Below are 19,678 nucleotides of genomic sequence, written 5' to 3' on the forward strand. Positions count from 1 at the left end.
AGAGTGCTAGGAATTCACCCTATAAGACTTATAACCCACATTAACTTCTCATTTTAGCTGTGGTAAATGGATTATTCAGAGGGAAAATAGAAAAAGCAACAACCTCAAATAATGCAGTTATATAGTAAACACTATTATAAGACACTGATACAGAATATTTATACAGGATTTTTATTGTTGAAACTTGGGTAGGGGGTGGTATAGGGACCTCCTAGCCCTTCAGGGTAGGGTCCTGGTAAGGGACTAGGGGGACAAGACCCCCTGGTGGAAAAATCAAACTATATCCATCTCAGGATCATTTTCAGAGGGTGAATCGCACAAAGTAATTGCTTAATTCAGCCATTCTACAATAAGATCATGTGTCACTGTAAATAATACCAGCATAGCTAATTTCTGGAAACACATTCAGTATGCAAAGAGAAGGTTTCTCTTGTTGAATAGAAGATACAGGGAACTGATCCGAAACATTTGTACACCAGACCTAGATTCCAACAGTGACATATAAATAACCTTGACTCATGTTATTGTGATGTTACAGGTATAACCTCAAACTTGCTCGTCTCCAATGGTCATAAACAGGATTAATGGTCTATGAAAGCTTCATCACATGTCGCTCAAACTCAGCAACACACCAATGACTATACCTATTGCCTAGCGACAATACAGGCAACGCCTAGCAATACTGGAGTCTGTCATAAATATTCATGAAAACTTAATAATCGATTTTTGATTAACCGCTTAGGTTACATGCAGTAATACACATTTCCATATATGTGTAACCTCCATCAAATTCATACTTAAAAAAATATTAAAATGAAGACATGTTTGAAAGACAAATCAAAGTGATAAAGAATGCGTAGTGAATAAATGTTTAGAACAGTTCAGATATTAACAATGAGTGAACTTACAACGAATTTCTGTTTATATATTCATTGTGTATTAATTATTTCAAACACTAAAAAATAGATATATGTATAAACAACTACCTTTAGAGGATTCAATTTTAATCTCATATTCATATTTACATGTAAAAACTGATGTATCTGGTCATACTACGTGATGTGATTAACGTGTATACATAATAATATACAACAAGAGGCCCAGAGGGCCTGTAACGCTAACCTGGAAATGTTAGCAAAACTGAAGTTGAAATAGCCAGATGTTGCTGTACATATATTACATGGTTAGTCAGGGGTTATATCTATATGCAATTGGACAAAATCCTGTCATTCATACAGAAAAAGGAGGATTTTAAAGCTATATTTTTCTATTTTCCCTATTTGGCCACCCCCCTCTAAAATTAAACAGTATCAAACAGGAAAAGTATCATCAACGGTAGCTTGGTGTTTAAAACGCCCATTAATTAACGAATGATTGATTGATTGGAGTCAACAAGCCCTGAAGGTCTCCCTCCGTACCGCTTGGAACGAGTGGATGATGAACGAATCCTGCAGAAACAAATGAAAAAAGTGTAGCTACAATTCCGATGCCAGAGAATTGCCGATCAACTAATGTTTCGACATCTCAGCGGTTTTCTCATAATTACGAAAATGTAGTGTTTTAATTATGAAAAAAACGTTCCATGTTAGTTCTGGGCTTTTTTACCAAATCGCTAAGCCTAGTGTGCATGTTTTTTCCGGCCCACTTTCATGTTGACGTCATCGATAACCTCGTGAGTTATTTCAATATTATGAAACATCATAAAAATAGAGTATTCTGCTTTTATTTTTTCCCTTCGAATAGATTTGAAAGGGATGTGTTGAATGTCCAAGCTTCTAGTATAAACATATATTTATAATCCCTTTACGGTCATATCAGTCTGTAGTTCTAACAGTGCAGTGTGGCTTCACGCCATGTGTTGAGAAATACAGTAGAGCTATTTATAATTGGTAATCACTGATAGAGTGTTAGCTAATTACTGCATTGTAATTTGTATTAACTGTGGTGTTGAGGAGTGTCAATAATTTTCGCTGAAGCATGGCGATCCTACCTAGCCTATTGTCCGGGATCAGACGGTGGTTGTATGCCCTCTGGTCAACTTACCTCTAAAAATGTTACCTGTGCCTGTTGCCAAATCATCAGCAGTCATGACCACAGATTACCGATTTTAATCATTTAAGAGAAGGTAAAAATTGTGTCGCCAAAGAATTTCATTATTTGTTGTTTTTTAATCTTCAATCTTATCATATATGACCGACGACTCCAAATAAAACTATTTGAAGGGAGGTAATCCAATATGGCGGACCAGAAACTCGAGAACAATAACCCAAGAATGACTTGTTCCTGCGTATAGTGTGCAACCCCCTTTTTGACATGACAATATTTAACTAAACAAGAGGCCCATGGGCCTAAACGGTCACCTGAGTCTACAGTATTTATTTTTGTTGTTGAAATAGGTACCAATTTGAGTAAAAACTAGTATAATGTTAACTTAACTTTGTCAGGACCATGAGCTGATCATTCCTAGACCAATTTTAAGTGAGATCGGCCTATTAGAACTTAGTAGCAAAATAGCGGCCATGGCAGCCAAATTGTATTTCTGATTGACCCGAAAAATAACAACACTTTGTCAGGACCATGAGTCGATCATTCCTACAAACTTTAAGTTCAATTGGTCCAGCAGAACTTGACTTTAAGTTTGAAAAAGGTTTTCAAAATGGCGGACGTGGCGGCCATATTGGATTTCTCATTGACCTGAAAAATAACAACACTTTGTCAGGACCATGAGCTGATCATTCCTACAAACTTTCAGTTCAATCGGCCTAGCAGAACTTGACTTTAAGTTTGAAATAAGTTTTCAAAATGGCGGACGTGGTGGCCATATTGGATTTCTGATTGATCTAAAAATAACAACACTTTGTCAGGACCATGAGCTGATCATTCCTACAAACTTTCAGTTCAATTGGCCTAGCAGAACTTGACTTTAAGTTTGAAATAAGTTTTCAAAATGGCGGACGTGGTGGCCATATTGGATTTCTGATTGATCTAAAAATAACAACACTTTGTCAGGACCATGAGCTGATCATTCCTACCAACTTTCAGTTCTATCGGCCCAGCAGAACTTGACTTTAAGTTTGAAATAGGTTTTCAAAATGGCGGCCGTGGCGGCCATATTGGATTTCTGATCGACCCAAAAAATAACAACACTTTGTCAGGATCATGAGTCGATCATTCCTACCAACTTTCAGTTCAATCGGTCCAGCAGAACTTGACTTTTAGTTTGAAATAGGTTTTCAAAATGGCGGCTGTGGCGGCCATATTGGATTTCTGATCGACCCGAAGAATAACAACACTTTGTCAGGACCATGAGGCGATCATTCCTACCAATTTTCAGTTCAATCGGCCTAGCAGAACTTGACTTTAAGTTTGAAATAAGTTTTCAAAATGGCGGACGTGGTGGCCATATTGGATTTCTGATTGATCTAAAAATAACAACACTTTGTCAGGACCATGAGCTGATCATTCCTACAAACTTTCAGTTCAATCGGCCTAGCAGAACTTGACTTTAAGTTTGAAATGTAAAATGTTAACGGACGACGGACGACGGACGACGACGGACGAAAACGGATAGCAATAGGTCACTTGAGCTAAAGCTCAGGTGACCTAAAAAGTGTGCACTATACGCACAAATTTACGGTATACAAAGTTGGTTCCCCTTCACCAAAGGATGCTTCATACCAAATTTGGACAATATCCTGTCGTTTCTACAGAAGAAGAAGGATTTTGAAGAATTTGCTCTATTTCCCCTATTCAGCCCCGCCCCTCTGCCATCAGGGGGGCCACACCCACTGTTTATACAAAATTGAGTCCCCTTGGCCTAAGGATACTCCAGACCAAATTTAGTCAAAATCTATTTGGCCGTTCAGGACAAGTAGCATTTAAAGGGAAAAGTCGACGGACGGACAACGGACAACGGACGGCCTAGGTGAGCTAAAAACTATGTGAAGTGCTTAACGTGTATACATAATCTTATACAAAAATATTGGTCTGCATAAAGAATAGCATACAAAAATATTAGTCTGTATAAAGAATATCATACAAAAATATAAGTCTGTATAAAGAATATCCCAACAATTCTAATTAAGTGTTACATAATTCTTGTATCAATATCTCAGGTTTCTTTTAAAAATAAGTCCTTTTATCCAAACTCCTCAACCTTCTGACTCTTCTTTCTGAGGTCATTGACAGGTTGTCCTAGCTGGCTGGTTGCCAAGGTATTTGTCAAACTGATAGCATGCATGTAGGATAAAAATAATGTTTGAGGAAAACATGCCATTGTTTCTATAAGTGTATATTTATGAAGGTCATGGGTTCATGCAGATATCTATGATTCTAGGAGCCAGCAAACGTTTAAGTATGTTCCAGAACAACAAAACCTATGCGGTGAACATTATATGCTTACAAGTAAGATACACAGTGGTGTAAAACATCAGGTACTGTAATAACGCTGCCATATTGTCACATTGACCTGAACAACACAAGATGTACACAACACATACATTAAAGTGCCATGTAACGATCCAAACCAAAAACAAAGGACATTCAAAACTGTATTGGTTCTCCATGTGCACTAACTAAGTGACCCAAATAAAATTAAAAACAGAAACCATACACATACATAATTCCTATTAGTTTCCTGCATAAGTCTTCAACCCACTGTTGTGAGATTCATGCCGTGACAGAAACAAGGATTATGGGAGAATTAAAAAACGTGTCTGCCACTGTAATGGTGAGAGAACTTAGGACAGGAAAGGTCCTACATGATTAGCAGACAAGTCATCGGCACCAATCAGAACTGTTTTGATACATTTTGAAAACAGGTACAGAGACAGCTGTATCATAAGGTTGTACAAATCAGATCAAACACAAGATCAGGAAACTGTTGTATGAAGCTTTGTTATATAGAGACTATCCTAACGGCATGGACGATTGATTCTGGCTGATTTCTACAATATTGGAGTATTTAATTGATATAATTAAAGTTAATTTTTCAGTACCAAAGATATTTTTAAACTTTCATCAAACTATCAGTTAAACAAATTTATCCCAAAGCGCTAGGACAATAGAAAGCAGTTTCAGACTTAGTTCCCTACCATAACATGTAACAGTGCTGCATCAGACAACAGTTGTATCTCATTGTATACATAGGTGACTCACTGGTTTAATGGGAACACTACCTGTACATGCTGAGGATCCTTGGGTACAATCCTTAGTGTCTGAATGTACATATGTATAATTTTCAATATCAGGATTCACATGAATAATTTCTAAACTACAAAATTTTGATTATTAGGCTACTGACACAGCTACAGATTCCATCCCGACCTCTGTATATAATTATGAAAATGAAGCAAGATACAAAAAGGTTCTTAGTTATTGTGTCTGATCCGTATTTATAAGATAGAAAATTAATTATATGATAATTTACAACAGAAATTTCGCTCTTTAAGAGAAGAATTCGGGACTAATACCAGTAAGGACTGATGGTGTTATTGTCATGCTAATCCAGTAGAGCTTTACGTGTATGATATCCCACAACATGCATGCCCACAATGTCGTCAGTGGGGTGAAGGTTACCTTAAGGTAGGGGCTCGTGGCCAGTATACTCATCAATCGGGCGGCATCCCCGTCTAATTGTTTCTTTTACGATAGTAATGGAAAAGGGCATAAACATACAGGATGTTGGATATTATAAAGTTCATTCAAATGTTTATAGTAGATAAAAGACACTCAAGTGTTTGTGTAAAGCTCTGTATACATGCAAGATTTATAGTGTAAGGGTTTATATACATACAGGTGTAAAAGTCTATATACATCCAAGTCCTCTGACACACATCCCGATATACATAATACATACTAACTACAGGAGAAATCCCTATACACACTACCCCTTATACTTTTTGTAAACAACCTGAGATATCTTATATTAGTAGTCTCACATACTCGTTCACCTTATGATTGGAATACATTACAATGTTATCTACAGCACTATAGGTATTTCATTGCTTGATCATACTGAAATCTGATTTCAGTAAAGGGCAGGACCTCTCAAAGGTGTATCATCAGGTATATCATTATAGGTACATTGTTTCTCAATGACAACACAGACAAGACAGACCGTCTGTTTGTTCTATATGTAATAGGTTAGCTTATAGAGAATACTGTCGCATCAACATTGCTTACAACAGGCAATTCCAACACAGCATTGGCCCCAAAATAGAGTCTGGACTACCTCATTAGAAAAACCAACTTCTATTCACTCCAATATAGTCTAACTAACAAACGGCACCATTGAAAGTGGACATCCTGAACAGGTTTCCTGCACATATCATCCAAATTATCTACCGTGGGAAAAGGACTCTGGGACCCCCTTTACATACCTATATCTATGAAATAGAAGATTGGAAGTCATCTTTTGAGACAGCTAATCCAAGTAAACAGTTATATCATTATCTATGGAACGGAACATTATAAGCTGTTCTTGTAGACAGTTTATCTAAAGGAAAGGAAAACTTACACTTTTCTTTAGAAACAAGTTGTCTTTCCATGAAGGTGTCAATGAAGGAACAAGTTTTTGATATTTCATTGTTTAGAAGTTTACTTGGATAACATCAGGACTATTTTGCTAGTAAGGTGATTCCACCATAAAGTAACACATACCAATTTTTTTATAATATTGTGAATAAGTTAATATTGTGAATAAGTTAATATTGTGATTAAATTGTTGTTAAATCAATGATAATACATTTGCACTAGATTATCTGAAACATAACCCGGTGAACTGTGAATGTGATCATGCATCACTTATCTAACAGAAATACGATGCACTTCTATCGATGGTTCCCTGACTCAGTTACCCAACAGATTAGCCAGGTGAAATTCAGATCACGGAGCAAGCAAAGAGAGTGAGGGGAACTCAGGACAAGACCCCTGAAGTAGTGACCTTTGACCCCTGTACAATGACCTACCTTATAATCGTATCTGTTCATCCTGCGCTTCAGCTTCCGTTTGACTTTTTTCTCTCTGTGTTCTCCGTCTCCCTGTCAAACATAAACAGACAATGTCTCAGACCTTCCTAACTACATCATCTCTGACCTTCCTAACTACATCATCTCAGACCTTCCTAACTACATCATCTCAGACCTTCCAAACTACATCACCTCAGACCTGCCTCACTGCATCATCTCAGACCTTCCTAACTACATCATCTTAGACCTTCCTCACTACATCATCTCAGACCTTCCTAACTACATCATCTCAGACCTTCCAACCTACATAATTTTAGACCTTCCTAACTACATCATCTCAGACCTTCCTAACTACATCATCTCAGACTTTCCTAACTACATCATCTCAGACCTTCCTAACTACATCTGCTCAGACCTTCCTAACTACATCATCTCAGACCTTCCTCACTACATCATCTCAGACCTGCCTCACTACATTATCACAGACCTTCCTAACTATATCATCTCAGACCTTCCTAACTACATCATTTCAGACCTTCCTAACTACATCATCTCAGACCTTCCTAACTACAACATCTCAACCTTCCTCACTACATCATCTCAGACCTGCCTCACTACATTATCACAGACCTTTCTAACTACCTCATCTCAGACCTTCCTAACTACATCATCTCAGACTTTCCTCACTACATCATCTCAGACCTTCCTAACTCCATCATCACAGACCTTCCTCACTACATCATCTCAGCCCTTCCTAACTACATCATCACAGACCTTCCTCACTACATCATCTCAGACCTTCCTCACTACATCATTTCAGACATTCCTCACTACATCATCTCAGACCTTCTTAACTACATCATATCAGACCTTCTTAACTACATCATCTCAGACCTTCCTAACTACATCATGACAGACCTTCCTCACTACATCATCACAGACCTTCCTCACTACATCATCTCAGACCTTCCCAACTACATCATCTCAGACCTTCCTAACTACATCTTCTCAGAACTTTCTCACTACATCATCTCAGACCTTCCTCACTACATCATTTCAGACATTCCTTACTACATCATCTCAGACCTTCCTAACTACATCATTTCAGACCTTCCTAACTACATCATCTCAGACCTTCCTCACTACATCATCTCAGACCTTCCTAACTACATCATCACAGACCTTCCTCACTACATCATCACAGACCTTCCTCACTACATCATCTCAGACCTTCCTAACTACATCATCTCAGACCTTCCTAACTACATCTTCTCAGACCTTTCTCACTACATCATCTCAGACCTTCCTCACTACATCATTTCAGACATTCCTCACTACATCATCTCAGACCTTCTTAACTACATCATCTCAGACCTTCCTAACTACATCATCTCAGACCTTCCTAACTACATCATAAGGAGTAACAGAAACTTACTCACCTACTATATAATGTGCCCTCAAGTAATACGAGGGCAAATAGACATGTCTACATGTCTGCCTTACATGTCAAGTGCAGCCAAATAAAATGGTGAAAAAGAGCTCTTAAAAATAAAATACTAAATGTTCTGTAAGAAATGAACAGCTTAGCTGTGTTAACAGATCAAGCCATCTTAGAAGGACCGCTCAGCTGATGTTGTCTTAACAATTTGTTTATTCATGTTTAATTTCAACAAGGTGGTAACAGAACTATTTAACATTGCAGTAAGACTTCATGCACTTAAGAGTAAAAGAACATCTTTTTTGTAATTTTTGTAATTTAACATATAAATATATATTAATATCATCCAAACTGCTGTGTCCACATATGATCACTTACAACACTGGTTATATAGAGGATATTTAATGGTGTCTCCAGTTACAACAAATATATGTCACGAGTATGGCTAATTTTTTGATACTTTTCATGAGTGCACAGCAAAAGTGAAAAATATCAAAATATTAGCCACACGAGTGAAGTATACATGTTATTACTGAAGATACCATTACATTTTTAATTTTTTACATTTTCAAAGCATAAAACATGAAAAATGTAATGCATTAAAAAAGGGCGGGAATCAGAAGCGTAATAATTAGCGCTATATAGTAACGCGCTCCTCAGAAGATATGTAGATCAGCTACTGCTATTCATTGCCGCAATGTACATGAAAAAGTCCATTCAATTCATATATTTACGTTACGATGATCTACAATAAAAAAAATTGTAACACTTTTTGTAAATTTAATATTTTTGATATTAGTATCGGACAAAATCATAAAAAAGGAACAGCCAGAACTCATTGTTTTGAGTGGCTATACTGGCGATTAGAACATGAAATTTGGTTTGAACTCGAGCCCGATAGGTCCAAATTTCATGTTCTAATCGCCAGTATAGACACGAAAAACAATGCACTATCCCCATTCTAACACACCTTAACAAATACACTACGCTAATATGTTTAGAAACATTGTATTTCCTTGTACAAAGGTACCTAGTAAAGTAGGCCTATTCTGGACCTGAACTGGCGACATATCATTCTGCAGCGGACTGACCAATCGGAAAGAAGTTTTCAAAAGTCGGTCATTTGGCCCTGCCCATACTGGCGAGCGCTCGATCTGTATGTTCGTGAATGTCCTATTACCAAAGTTTATACGACACATTTGGATCGTGTTAGAATGTGTGTTATATACTAAAAATAGCAATGTTGGGGAAAATATAAACTAAAAAGTCTTAAGTTAGCATTAACTGAGCACAAAAACACACTAAGATAATTATATGTAGTATATATTACATCAACACATGCCTACATGCAGGTAAGCACACACTATGCTGCGTAGATCTATATTAGGTAAGAAAGCTTCACTACAAAACCTGGCACGCTTAAGTCAATCAAACTATTACCGCAGCCTCGTTTTTCTTCTGGTGAAAAAAAGCATGCCACAAAAATAAGCAATTGATAATAAAAAATAAACTCATATTGTGAAAAAAACTAATTGACACTAGTTTTCATAATTATAGTTCAATTCTGTCAATCACACAAACTTTCAGATCAGTAACTCTTGTCAAAGTTCAAAAAAGATTGGAGAAACTCAAATAACAAATGGGACAATGTCAGTAAGCCAGAATACTGATTTAGTGATCTTGTATTGTGTCAAAATTCCAGATCCTTTCTTTTTTCTTTTTAAAGTAAAACTGTTTCACTTTATCAAAAAGGATATTTCTCCCTCCACATATAAACATATATACCAGTAATGTTTGTACTACTTAAATAAAAGCAGAAAATTCTGAGAACAAGTTCATTCCTGGAAGTTTTTTCCTAGCATACTTAAATTTGCAATTAAGAGGATGCTATTTCATCATTGATCATGTATGGGATTAATACTTGCCAAGATTTTTCATGTTCCGAATGAGTACGAATCTTTCATGAAGATATAAGTATTTTACAGTAGCTAACAACATGCAGTTGAAAAATTTGCCCGTTATCTGTGGACTAAAATAAACACTGAGACTTACCGGTCCCATGTTGGTGAGTTTACACCGGACCTCGGGCAGGCTGAAATAATGCTTGAGGGCTCGGTCATGGAGGCCATCATACTGGAGTGTAGCTCGCTTGGAAAACAAATAATACATTTTTGTCAAATTCTCAAAACATGTAATTTGTATTCTACATCAATTAAAACAATCCTGTCTATGTCCACATACTGTCCGCATCATTCACACACACAACTGCTCCTCAGTAAAATACTAGACTTGATGAATTTGGTGTATGTCACAAAGGATTACTGGTACATTACTGGTACCATACTGGCTGTCCTGGTCCTATGGAATAGAATTCTCTGGGATCTTGACAATAGACAATGAACTGTTAAATTGTCCCAGAATCGACAGATTGTACTAGCTACAATAAGGCTGTACACTCACTGTAGGGTGTAACATGACTATGTCCTCATTTGAAAGCCATCATCAGCATTGTCACAATAACTAATTAGACAAGTAGATATCAAATATTGATGAGACATATACGTAACGACAAATCAATATTTTGTCAAGTTTATACAAACTGCTGGAAACTTCTCCCAGAGAGGTTCTGCCCTCATCAAACTTTAATGGAAAACACATGTTGGTGTTATGGTACCTACTTTGTTATAATTAAATCACTAAATCTGATTGATTGACTTACAATGTAATTTGTAATTTAGCTTATCCAGACTAAAGACTATATAGCATTTTAAGCAATTCATTATTTGTTATTAACATTGTCAATTATAAAAATTGTACATTGAATAAAATAAATTTTAAACCATAGAAACTGTTAGCTAGCTCACAAAGATATAACCCCCTGCTTCCTTTTATTTACGTATGCAAACTTTGTTTGCAGAGTGTGTGTAATACCTAAATCACAAATCCCTTCCTTCATGTACATCTACATACGATGTTCTTTCCCTGTGCCAAGGTACAGAAAAATCCAGGGAATGGTTAAGGAGGAGTTGTGCTTACAAGGTTTCTGGAGAAGAAAGTTTCAAGGCCCTTAACTCCCTGAAAAATAGTCAAATCACAAATTCCTTTCTCCATCACATCTTCATGATGATGTACTTTCACTGTGCCAAGTTATGGAAATATCCAACAGTATAGGAGGAGTTGTGCTTGCAAGGTTCATGGACAGACAGTTTGTTTGTTTGTATTTTACGTCCTATTAACAGCTATGGTCAGTTAGGGACGTGCCTGGTCTTGATGGTGGAGGAAAGCCGTAGCTCCCAGAGAAAAACCACCGACAAACAGCCAGTACCTGGCGACTGCCCCACGTAGGTCTCGAACCCACGACCCAGTGGTGGAAGGCTAGTGGTAGCAGAATGTCAGACGCCTTAACCACTTGGCCACCGCGGCCCCAGACAGACATACAGACAGATGGTTGAAACAGGGTAATTCCTATTAACCTCAAACTTCATTTGCAGGGATTATTATACAATGCTGAACTAATTGCATCATTAATTTGGGTGGGATTTTTTTTTGGCCAACTAGTTTTCCGCTCTTTAGTTCTAAAGAATTAAAAAAAAGTTGGCCAATAATAAAAAAAACTTCAAGCTGGTGACACTTCAGCTTTGTTCAAAGATTTCTATCATATTTCAGCACCAGCAGCAAGTGTTAATGCAGCTTGGAAATTTTAACATTCTATCAAATAAGAATTAAATTCTTGATGTTTTTACATTGTGAATAAATAGTGACTCCTAGCTACATTGCACAGTGTATATATAGTGACCCTTAGCTACATTGTACAGTGTATATATAGTGACCCTTAGCTACATTGTACAGTGTATACATAGTGACCCTTAGCTACATTGTATAGTGTATATATATAGACTCCTAGCTATATTGTACAGTGTATATATAGTGACTCTTAGCTACATTGTATAGTTGTATATATAGTGACTCCTAGCTACATTGTATAGTGTATATATAGTGACTCCTAGCTATATTGTACAGTGTATATATAGTGACCCCTAGCTACATTGTATAGATTCATATATAGTGACTCCTAGCTACATTGTAAAGTGTATATATAGTGACTCCTAGCTATATTGTATAGTGTGTATATATAGTGACTCCTAGCTACATTGTATAGTTGTATGCATATATAGTGACTCCTAGCTACATTGTATAGTTGTATATATAGTGATTCCTAGCTACATTGTATAGTTGTATGCATATATAGTGACTCCTAGCTACATTGTATAGTTGTATATAGTGACTCCTAGCTACATTGTATAGTGTGTATATATAGTGACTCCTAGCTATATTGTATAGTGTGTATATATAGTGACTCCAAGCTACATTGTATACCTGTATATATAGTGACTCCTAGCTACATTGTATAGTTGTATATATAGTGACTCCTAGCTACATTGTATAGTTGTATATAGTGACTCCTAGCTACATTGTATAGCGTGTAGTGACTCCTAGCTACATTGTATAGTGTGTAGTGACTCCTAGCTACATTGTATAATTGTATGTATATAAAGTGACTTTTAGCTACATTGTATAGTTGTATGAATATAAAGCAATGTCTTCATTTTACAGTGTATATATAGTGACTCCTAGATACATGGTACGGTACTACATTGTACACTGTTAACTGTTACTCCTAGATACATTGTACAGTACTCCATTGTACACTGTTACCTGTTGCTCCTAGCTGCATTGTACAGTACTAAATTGTACACTGTTAACTATTACTCCTAGCTACATTCTACAGTACTACATTGTACATTGTTAACTGTTACTCCGAGCTACATTGTACAGTACTTATATATAGTGACTCATAGATACATGGTACGGTACTACATTGTACTCTGTTAACTGTTACTTCTAGCTGCATTGTACAGTACTAAATTGTACACTGTTAACTGTTACTCCTAGCTGCATTGTACAGTACTACATTATACACTGTTAACTGTTACTCCTAGCTACATTGTATAGTACTACATTGTACACTGTTAACTGTTACTCCTAGCTACATGTTATAGTGTATATATATAAAGAGAGTGAAGCCTATAAACGTTATATATAGATCACACATCAAAGTAGATGTATTGATTACTGTTTAATGTTTCATCTTTTAAACATATTGATTGGGTACACCCTGACTCTAGCTGGGGTGGTTCTACCTGATCAGTCTCTATATATAGTAACATAAACACAGGTAAACAAACAACCCTGCTAACCAATAAAAAGTCACTGTGTTGCATCAAGGGATATGTCTATGCTACATTGTAAACAATGTAAATAAACACTGCGCAGTAGAATGTTGACACTGTCTCCAGAATAAAGTAGTAATATTAACTGAGGCGGAACAAAAATATTAGCTAGAGATATAAAATTACAACATGAAATTTGAGCAGTCCAGACAATCAAACTGGTCATTTATTTTAACAACATCTGATTTCAACTTCTTGCAAATTTGTTTCTTTTTAAAGACAGGAAAATAAATAAGAACAGTGGCATACATTGTTTAAAGGAATAAGTCTGACAAGTCAGTTAACATAGGAACTTTCTTTAATTCACTTTAAATTGTGTTGTAGATAAATAGAAGTTAAATGCTGTGTAAATGGATTGTATCAGACACTGTTTAGTTTGTCTCCACTGCTCAATAAAACTGTTGTGGTGATGTTTGGCATTTTGATCAGCTTGCTAGGAGCCCACAGGTAACATGAATTATTTATGTGCTTTCATATGTTTGGAACAGTGTTCTCCATCACACAAGGGTGTTACCATGGAGCTAGAGTGCTTTGTTCAGGTTGAGCTGCCACTGTGCCTCCTAGAGACCTGGAGTTGTAATAGGTGTATAACTACCGCTCCTAGAGACCTGGAGTTGTAATAGGTGTATAACTACCGCTTCTAGATACCTGTTTACCTCAGCTTTTATACCTGTAATGTTTACAAATAATCCATATTAATTTCAAATTAATTCACTTATGCTTCATGGTTACATGACCAGGTGTAACATTATAACCCACTACCACCGGGTTGTCAAGCTCCCTGGACAATGGCAAACCATCATTTTTTCTTTTAATGCCAAATGATGTTGATGTGGACATTTAAGAAATTGCTTTATTTTGAACGACCTTGTGATTTATGTACCTGGAAAACAGGTACAAGTCACATTAACAGGTCGCTGGAGTAACATACAGCATTTCCTGAAACCATCCTAAGAAATGACTCAGAAAAATGAGAAACACATGTACAGGTCTTCTAACAAATTCCTATTCTACCACTTTAAACAATCTGTTTGAAAATCCATCAACATATCTCCATAATACAGCCTTTTGAAGTTAAAAAAATAAGCTGAATCATGCAGCTCATTGACAATCAGACCAGCCTGGAGATCTGTCAGGTTTTTGTTGATTAGCGACAACCCTGACTTTAATTATTGGCTGGTTTCTTAACTACTAGGCCCCTCCTCGCAATAAGTCGGTCAACATGACATTCTCACAGTCACTATCTTCGTCAAAACTTTTTGCCTCCAAATAGACAGAAACAAATTTTATCACTGGTGTTTGTATATTTTTCTGACACATTTTGTGCAGTGGCTTTAGGAAAACACTGTATACCTTTACTTTATGTACAGTTTTTATATATAAAATTAAAGCAACTAGAAGGGAAAAAACTAAAATGTGACCAGTAGTGTGTACCTGTATATTGAAATAATAACAATAATGCTGACAATAGGTGACATTGGTCTATTAGGTGTACCTGACTACCACCTTACAGACCATTTAACTCACAAACCACACACCTAAGGGTATGTTAATCACAGCAATTACTGTACAAAGCCCAATACACTGGAGTATATGTAGGTTACTAGGGAGACCCAAACAACCTGCTCTAAAGACGCCCCGCCCCCTCAGGTTGTAAACATAAAGTGAGGTTTCATAACAAATAATTCAGATACAATAAAAGGAGCTCCGATCACAACAGGCTAAAAGCATCTCCTATTAGTCAGTATATGGGATATTACTTGTGATAGTTTAAGCAGGCTGTGATCGTAAATTTCTCCTACTATTACCATACATATTTGTATTTGGCATTTGATTACCCATCATACCTTTTGGTGACCATACCCAAAAAATGACCAATCATGTGTCTCAATGTGACTATATTGTCATATATACTGTACAATGGAGCATGATGTTACTTAAATTCTACAACAGAAGCATGTTGATTTCCATCAGTTGAAATCAATTTATTCAATATTTTGTTTTACTGTATGCAGACAATACAGTGCTAAATTAATGCATAGTAGTCCGAATTATTCTGACGTTTTATCGACTTTTTACATATCGGTCTGTCGTCTATTAACGTCAGAACTCCGTCCCTCTATAATATGCGGGAAATATGCGCCCCGCGCCCGGAGCGCACTTCAAACTGATATTTTAGAAACAAATCGTCACTTTCACACATATGTCGCACATGGATCGAAAGATCTATTCTTTATATGCACAAGATGAACATACATAACATGCCTCAAACAACCAATACAATCACTAAAAACATATTTTTTCAAACTTATTCTGTTTTACTCTAGTTTTTTGATAGCCCCGCCTTCTAATGCCACGTGACTAAAATCTCACCAGCCTACGTTATAATGTTGGGAAAAACCTTCGGTAATGCCAGATCTCGTCAAGTCATGTGACATTGCTCATGGCCTAATTTCCATTAAAAACATGGGTTGGTATAGAAAACGTTGGAAAATACTTTTCGAATTGATCTTTGAAACATGTTATTGATACCACCTAGTGCATAAAGAATAGATACTTCGAACCAAGAGCGACATGTGTGTGAAAGTGATGATTTGTTTCTAAAAGATCAGTTTGAAGTGGGCTCCGGGCGCGGGGCGCATATTTCCCGCATATTATAGACGGCCGGAGTTCTGACGTTAATTGACGACAGACCGATATGAAAAAGGCGATAAAACTTCAGAATAAATCGGACTAAATGCAGAGATGCCTGAAAAGCACATTTTAGAAGCTCTGAATTTTTATAAATGATAACAAGTACAAGCTGAATTTGGTTAAACAATGGATATTGTTTTTATGACAATATACAGCTCCCAGAGGTTGATCAGTTTAGTTATCTTCGCATGCTGTTTAACTGTAACTCTGAAATTAATGTTACTCAAAGTAGGAACAAGGTCATACAACATGTCCTGATTTTTGTTAAATAAGTTTTATATAGGGATTGAATCTGGATTTTTCCTGTGTTCATGCAAGTATGACCAGGGAATATTTACTTACACATCACATGAGCGGCCGTAGCCGTAGCGGATGTCGCAAGGCTTAAAGTCACTTCCCCTGTCAAGTTATGTGTCTTTCATTGCTAATAGTTTTTTCATAGGCTTTAAGGCCCATAAATGGATACTCATATTGATGCTGGTGTGCTTTCATTTATAATTGGCAGAGTGTAGACTTTAAAATGTAAATGTAACAGAGGTCATCATTTTTTCAATGTCTCCGGTAGGAGTCGAACCCGGGACCTCTGGTTTACTCGGCTTATGCTCTACCAAATCAGCTAAAGAGCAATTCTCCCTAGCCGAGTCGGTAGTTAGTGACTAGCATTCTACCAGGGTGACATAAAGGTCCCAAGCTCGACTCCTGCAGATTTTTTTTCTTTTTTCAAACTCTCAAATTTCAAACAATAACTAGTCAGCATAACACATTGCAACATGTAGTTTTATGCAATAAAACAACAATTCTTTTGAAAAAGACTTAGAATTCATAACAGTAACAATTGTAATAATATAGTTTAACTTGATGCCTTTTACCTTCACAGCATTTTAAGTTGCAGTGACGAAGTACATATAAGTATGTGGTTTTAATCAATTTATGGATGCCAAAACTTCACACAGTATTTTTTACTTAAGACTACTGACAGTATCTTAGAGTGCTGGTAATAACTAAGTTTATAATTATAACAGAAGTTTGCCATTATCTGTATTTTGAAACTTTGAATTACTGAATAATGATAATTGCATTTAAAAACATGTTAAGAAGAAGGATACTGACGAATCATAGTTGAATTAAAGATATCCAAACTGCAATCAACATTATGGGATAATGTTAGTTATACTAAAAACAATTCTAAAATCACTGAAGAAAGCTATATTAGCAAGAATTATTATCAAACATCCTAGCAATTCCCACAAGTTTATTTTATCAACACACGCACACATCTCATAGATAAAGCTTCTCTGCAATACCTGGTATTAAAGAAAACCAATTAATAATTTGGAAAAAAAAGACTGTCATGTTTTAGACTAAGCTCATATAATTTAAATATTGAATAGGCCTATATAGATACCTACATAGAGACCAAAGAATGTGCACCTCGTGTAACACCAATAATGATGTATTATGTACTTGGTTTTGGTGTCTGATTGTATGGTAGTCTCTAACAGGTACTTATATATATACTAAACAAGGAGTTTGTGTAATATACTAGCAGAAAAAAGAAACTGTGCATGCGGAGAATTGTTATAGAACATGTATTACCAACTGCATGTATATACATGAAAATTCACACACATGACCGAGTATGACACATACACACTATCCGTGTGTCATTGACAGTTTTCCCGTGCAGTTTGCTCTCTATAGGCGTTGACCAATTTGAATGTTTTTCTTGTCCAGCCATCCAATTTGAACTCTGTTGAGACCAGTGAATAGTAAAAACAGCATTATAACGTTTCAATTTCTGATTGATGCTATGCCGAGGCTCAATGAAAATGACCGCCTCTGGATAATTGGTATGCTTCAAGCTTGTATGGGCCAAGCCGTTGTCTCTACACATTTCCATCTCCATCAAAACACAATCCGGGGTTTGTGGAGACGACATCAACAGTTTGGCCACGTCGGCGATCGACCTCGTGCGGGACTTCCACGTGTGACATCACGTCAACAGGAAAACCATATTCGGCTTGTCCATTTGAGGAATTGCTTCCAAACGGCAAGTTTGACTGCACAGACAATCCCTGGGTTGCTACCAATAAGCCCGAGAACTGTACGGAACCGATTGCGTGAAGGAGCTATCCGTCCGCTACGTCCTGCAATCCGCCCAGTTTTTCTGCCACGTCATCGTGTAGCATGTCATGACTGGTGCAGAAGGCATCTGCAATTTACTCGACGGGATAGGGCAGGCATTTTGTTTACAGACAAGTCGCGAGTCCACCTGGATAGTAGTGACGGCCGTTCCAGAGTGCATCGTCATGTTGGAGAACGTTTCCGTGACGCGTGTATGGTACAACGATTTTCTTTCGGCGGAGGCACCGTTATGATTTGGGGCGGCATCACAGCCAACAGGAGAATGCCTCTGGTGGTTGTTAACGGGAATTTGAACGCACTACATTACCATGACGAGATCCTCCGGACCCACGACATTCCATTCGTGCAAGGGCAACAACGTCACTTTACGCTACAGCAGGACAACGCCAGGCCACACACAGCTCGTGTAGCTATGGACTTTCTGGCCCAGCAGAATGTTGACGTGTTGCCCTGGCCTGCTGTATCCCTCGATCTGTCACCCATTGAACACGTCTGGGATGAAATGAAGCGCAGATTACGGGCATTACCTAATCAACCGGTGACGTTGGCTGATTTGCCTGCAGCGTTGGTCCAGATCTGGAATGCCATCCCACAAGCATTCTTGAACCGTCTGATAGGCTCCATGCATCGACGTTGCCAGGCTTGCATTCAGGCAAACGGTGGACATACGAGGTATTAACTTTGTGAACTCAGTATTGACCCCTGCTGTGTTTACGTCGCTCCTGAGCGGAACTTGGATTTTGGATTAACAAACTCAATACTGCTTTCCCCAATGGTATCAATACCAAGTGCTGATGATGATGTCACAATTTGTGAGGTCATGGTTTGATGACGTCATTGTGTTGTGTTGACGTCATGGTAACAGTGTTATGACATCATCAACATCAATGTCATAGTTATTCAACATGTTTGTCAAGATGGATGTGACAAAGAGGTCCAGTGAAATTTGATCCCTGACGAAGGGCTAAGCCCAAAAGCTTGGAAAAGAGTGACTTACAAGTTCATTAATACAAGAAATATATAAGGTTGTCTGACTATACCAGTATTATATAAGGTTGTCTGACTATACCAGTATTATATAAGGTTGTCTGACTATACCTGTAATATATAAGGTTGTCTGACTATATACCAGTAATATATAA

At 37.2% G+C, this 19,678-nt stretch overlaps 1 protein-coding gene across 5 annotated transcripts in view; it reads right to left on the reverse strand.

Annotated features, from left to right (window-relative positions):
* The window catches only part of LOC110450413, a 70,799-nt gene that overhangs the window by 45,246 nt on the left and 5,875 nt on the right, over positions 1–19,678 (reverse strand). For 4 of the 5 annotated variants that reach the window (XM_021497908.1, XM_021497904.1, XM_021497907.1 and 1 more), the window contains exons 3-5: positions 10,459–10,554; positions 9,847–9,864; positions 6,969–7,040 (exon numbers count right to left, since the gene is read on the reverse strand). In XM_021497908.1, coding sequence (XP_021353583.1) covers positions 6,969–7,040; positions 9,847–9,864; positions 10,459–10,554 — 186 coding nt within the window. The remainder of the gene's footprint in view (positions 1–6,968; positions 7,041–9,846; positions 9,865–10,458; positions 10,555–19,678) is intronic. The other variant, XM_021497906.1, reaches the window with a different exon arrangement.

Source organism: Mizuhopecten yessoensis, unplaced genomic scaffold, assembly GCF_002113885.1.
Source record: "Mizuhopecten yessoensis strain PY_sf001 unplaced genomic scaffold, ASM211388v2 scaffold5209, whole genome shotgun sequence".
NCBI classification, from domain to species: domain Eukaryota; kingdom Metazoa; phylum Mollusca; class Bivalvia; order Pectinida; family Pectinidae; genus Mizuhopecten; species Mizuhopecten yessoensis.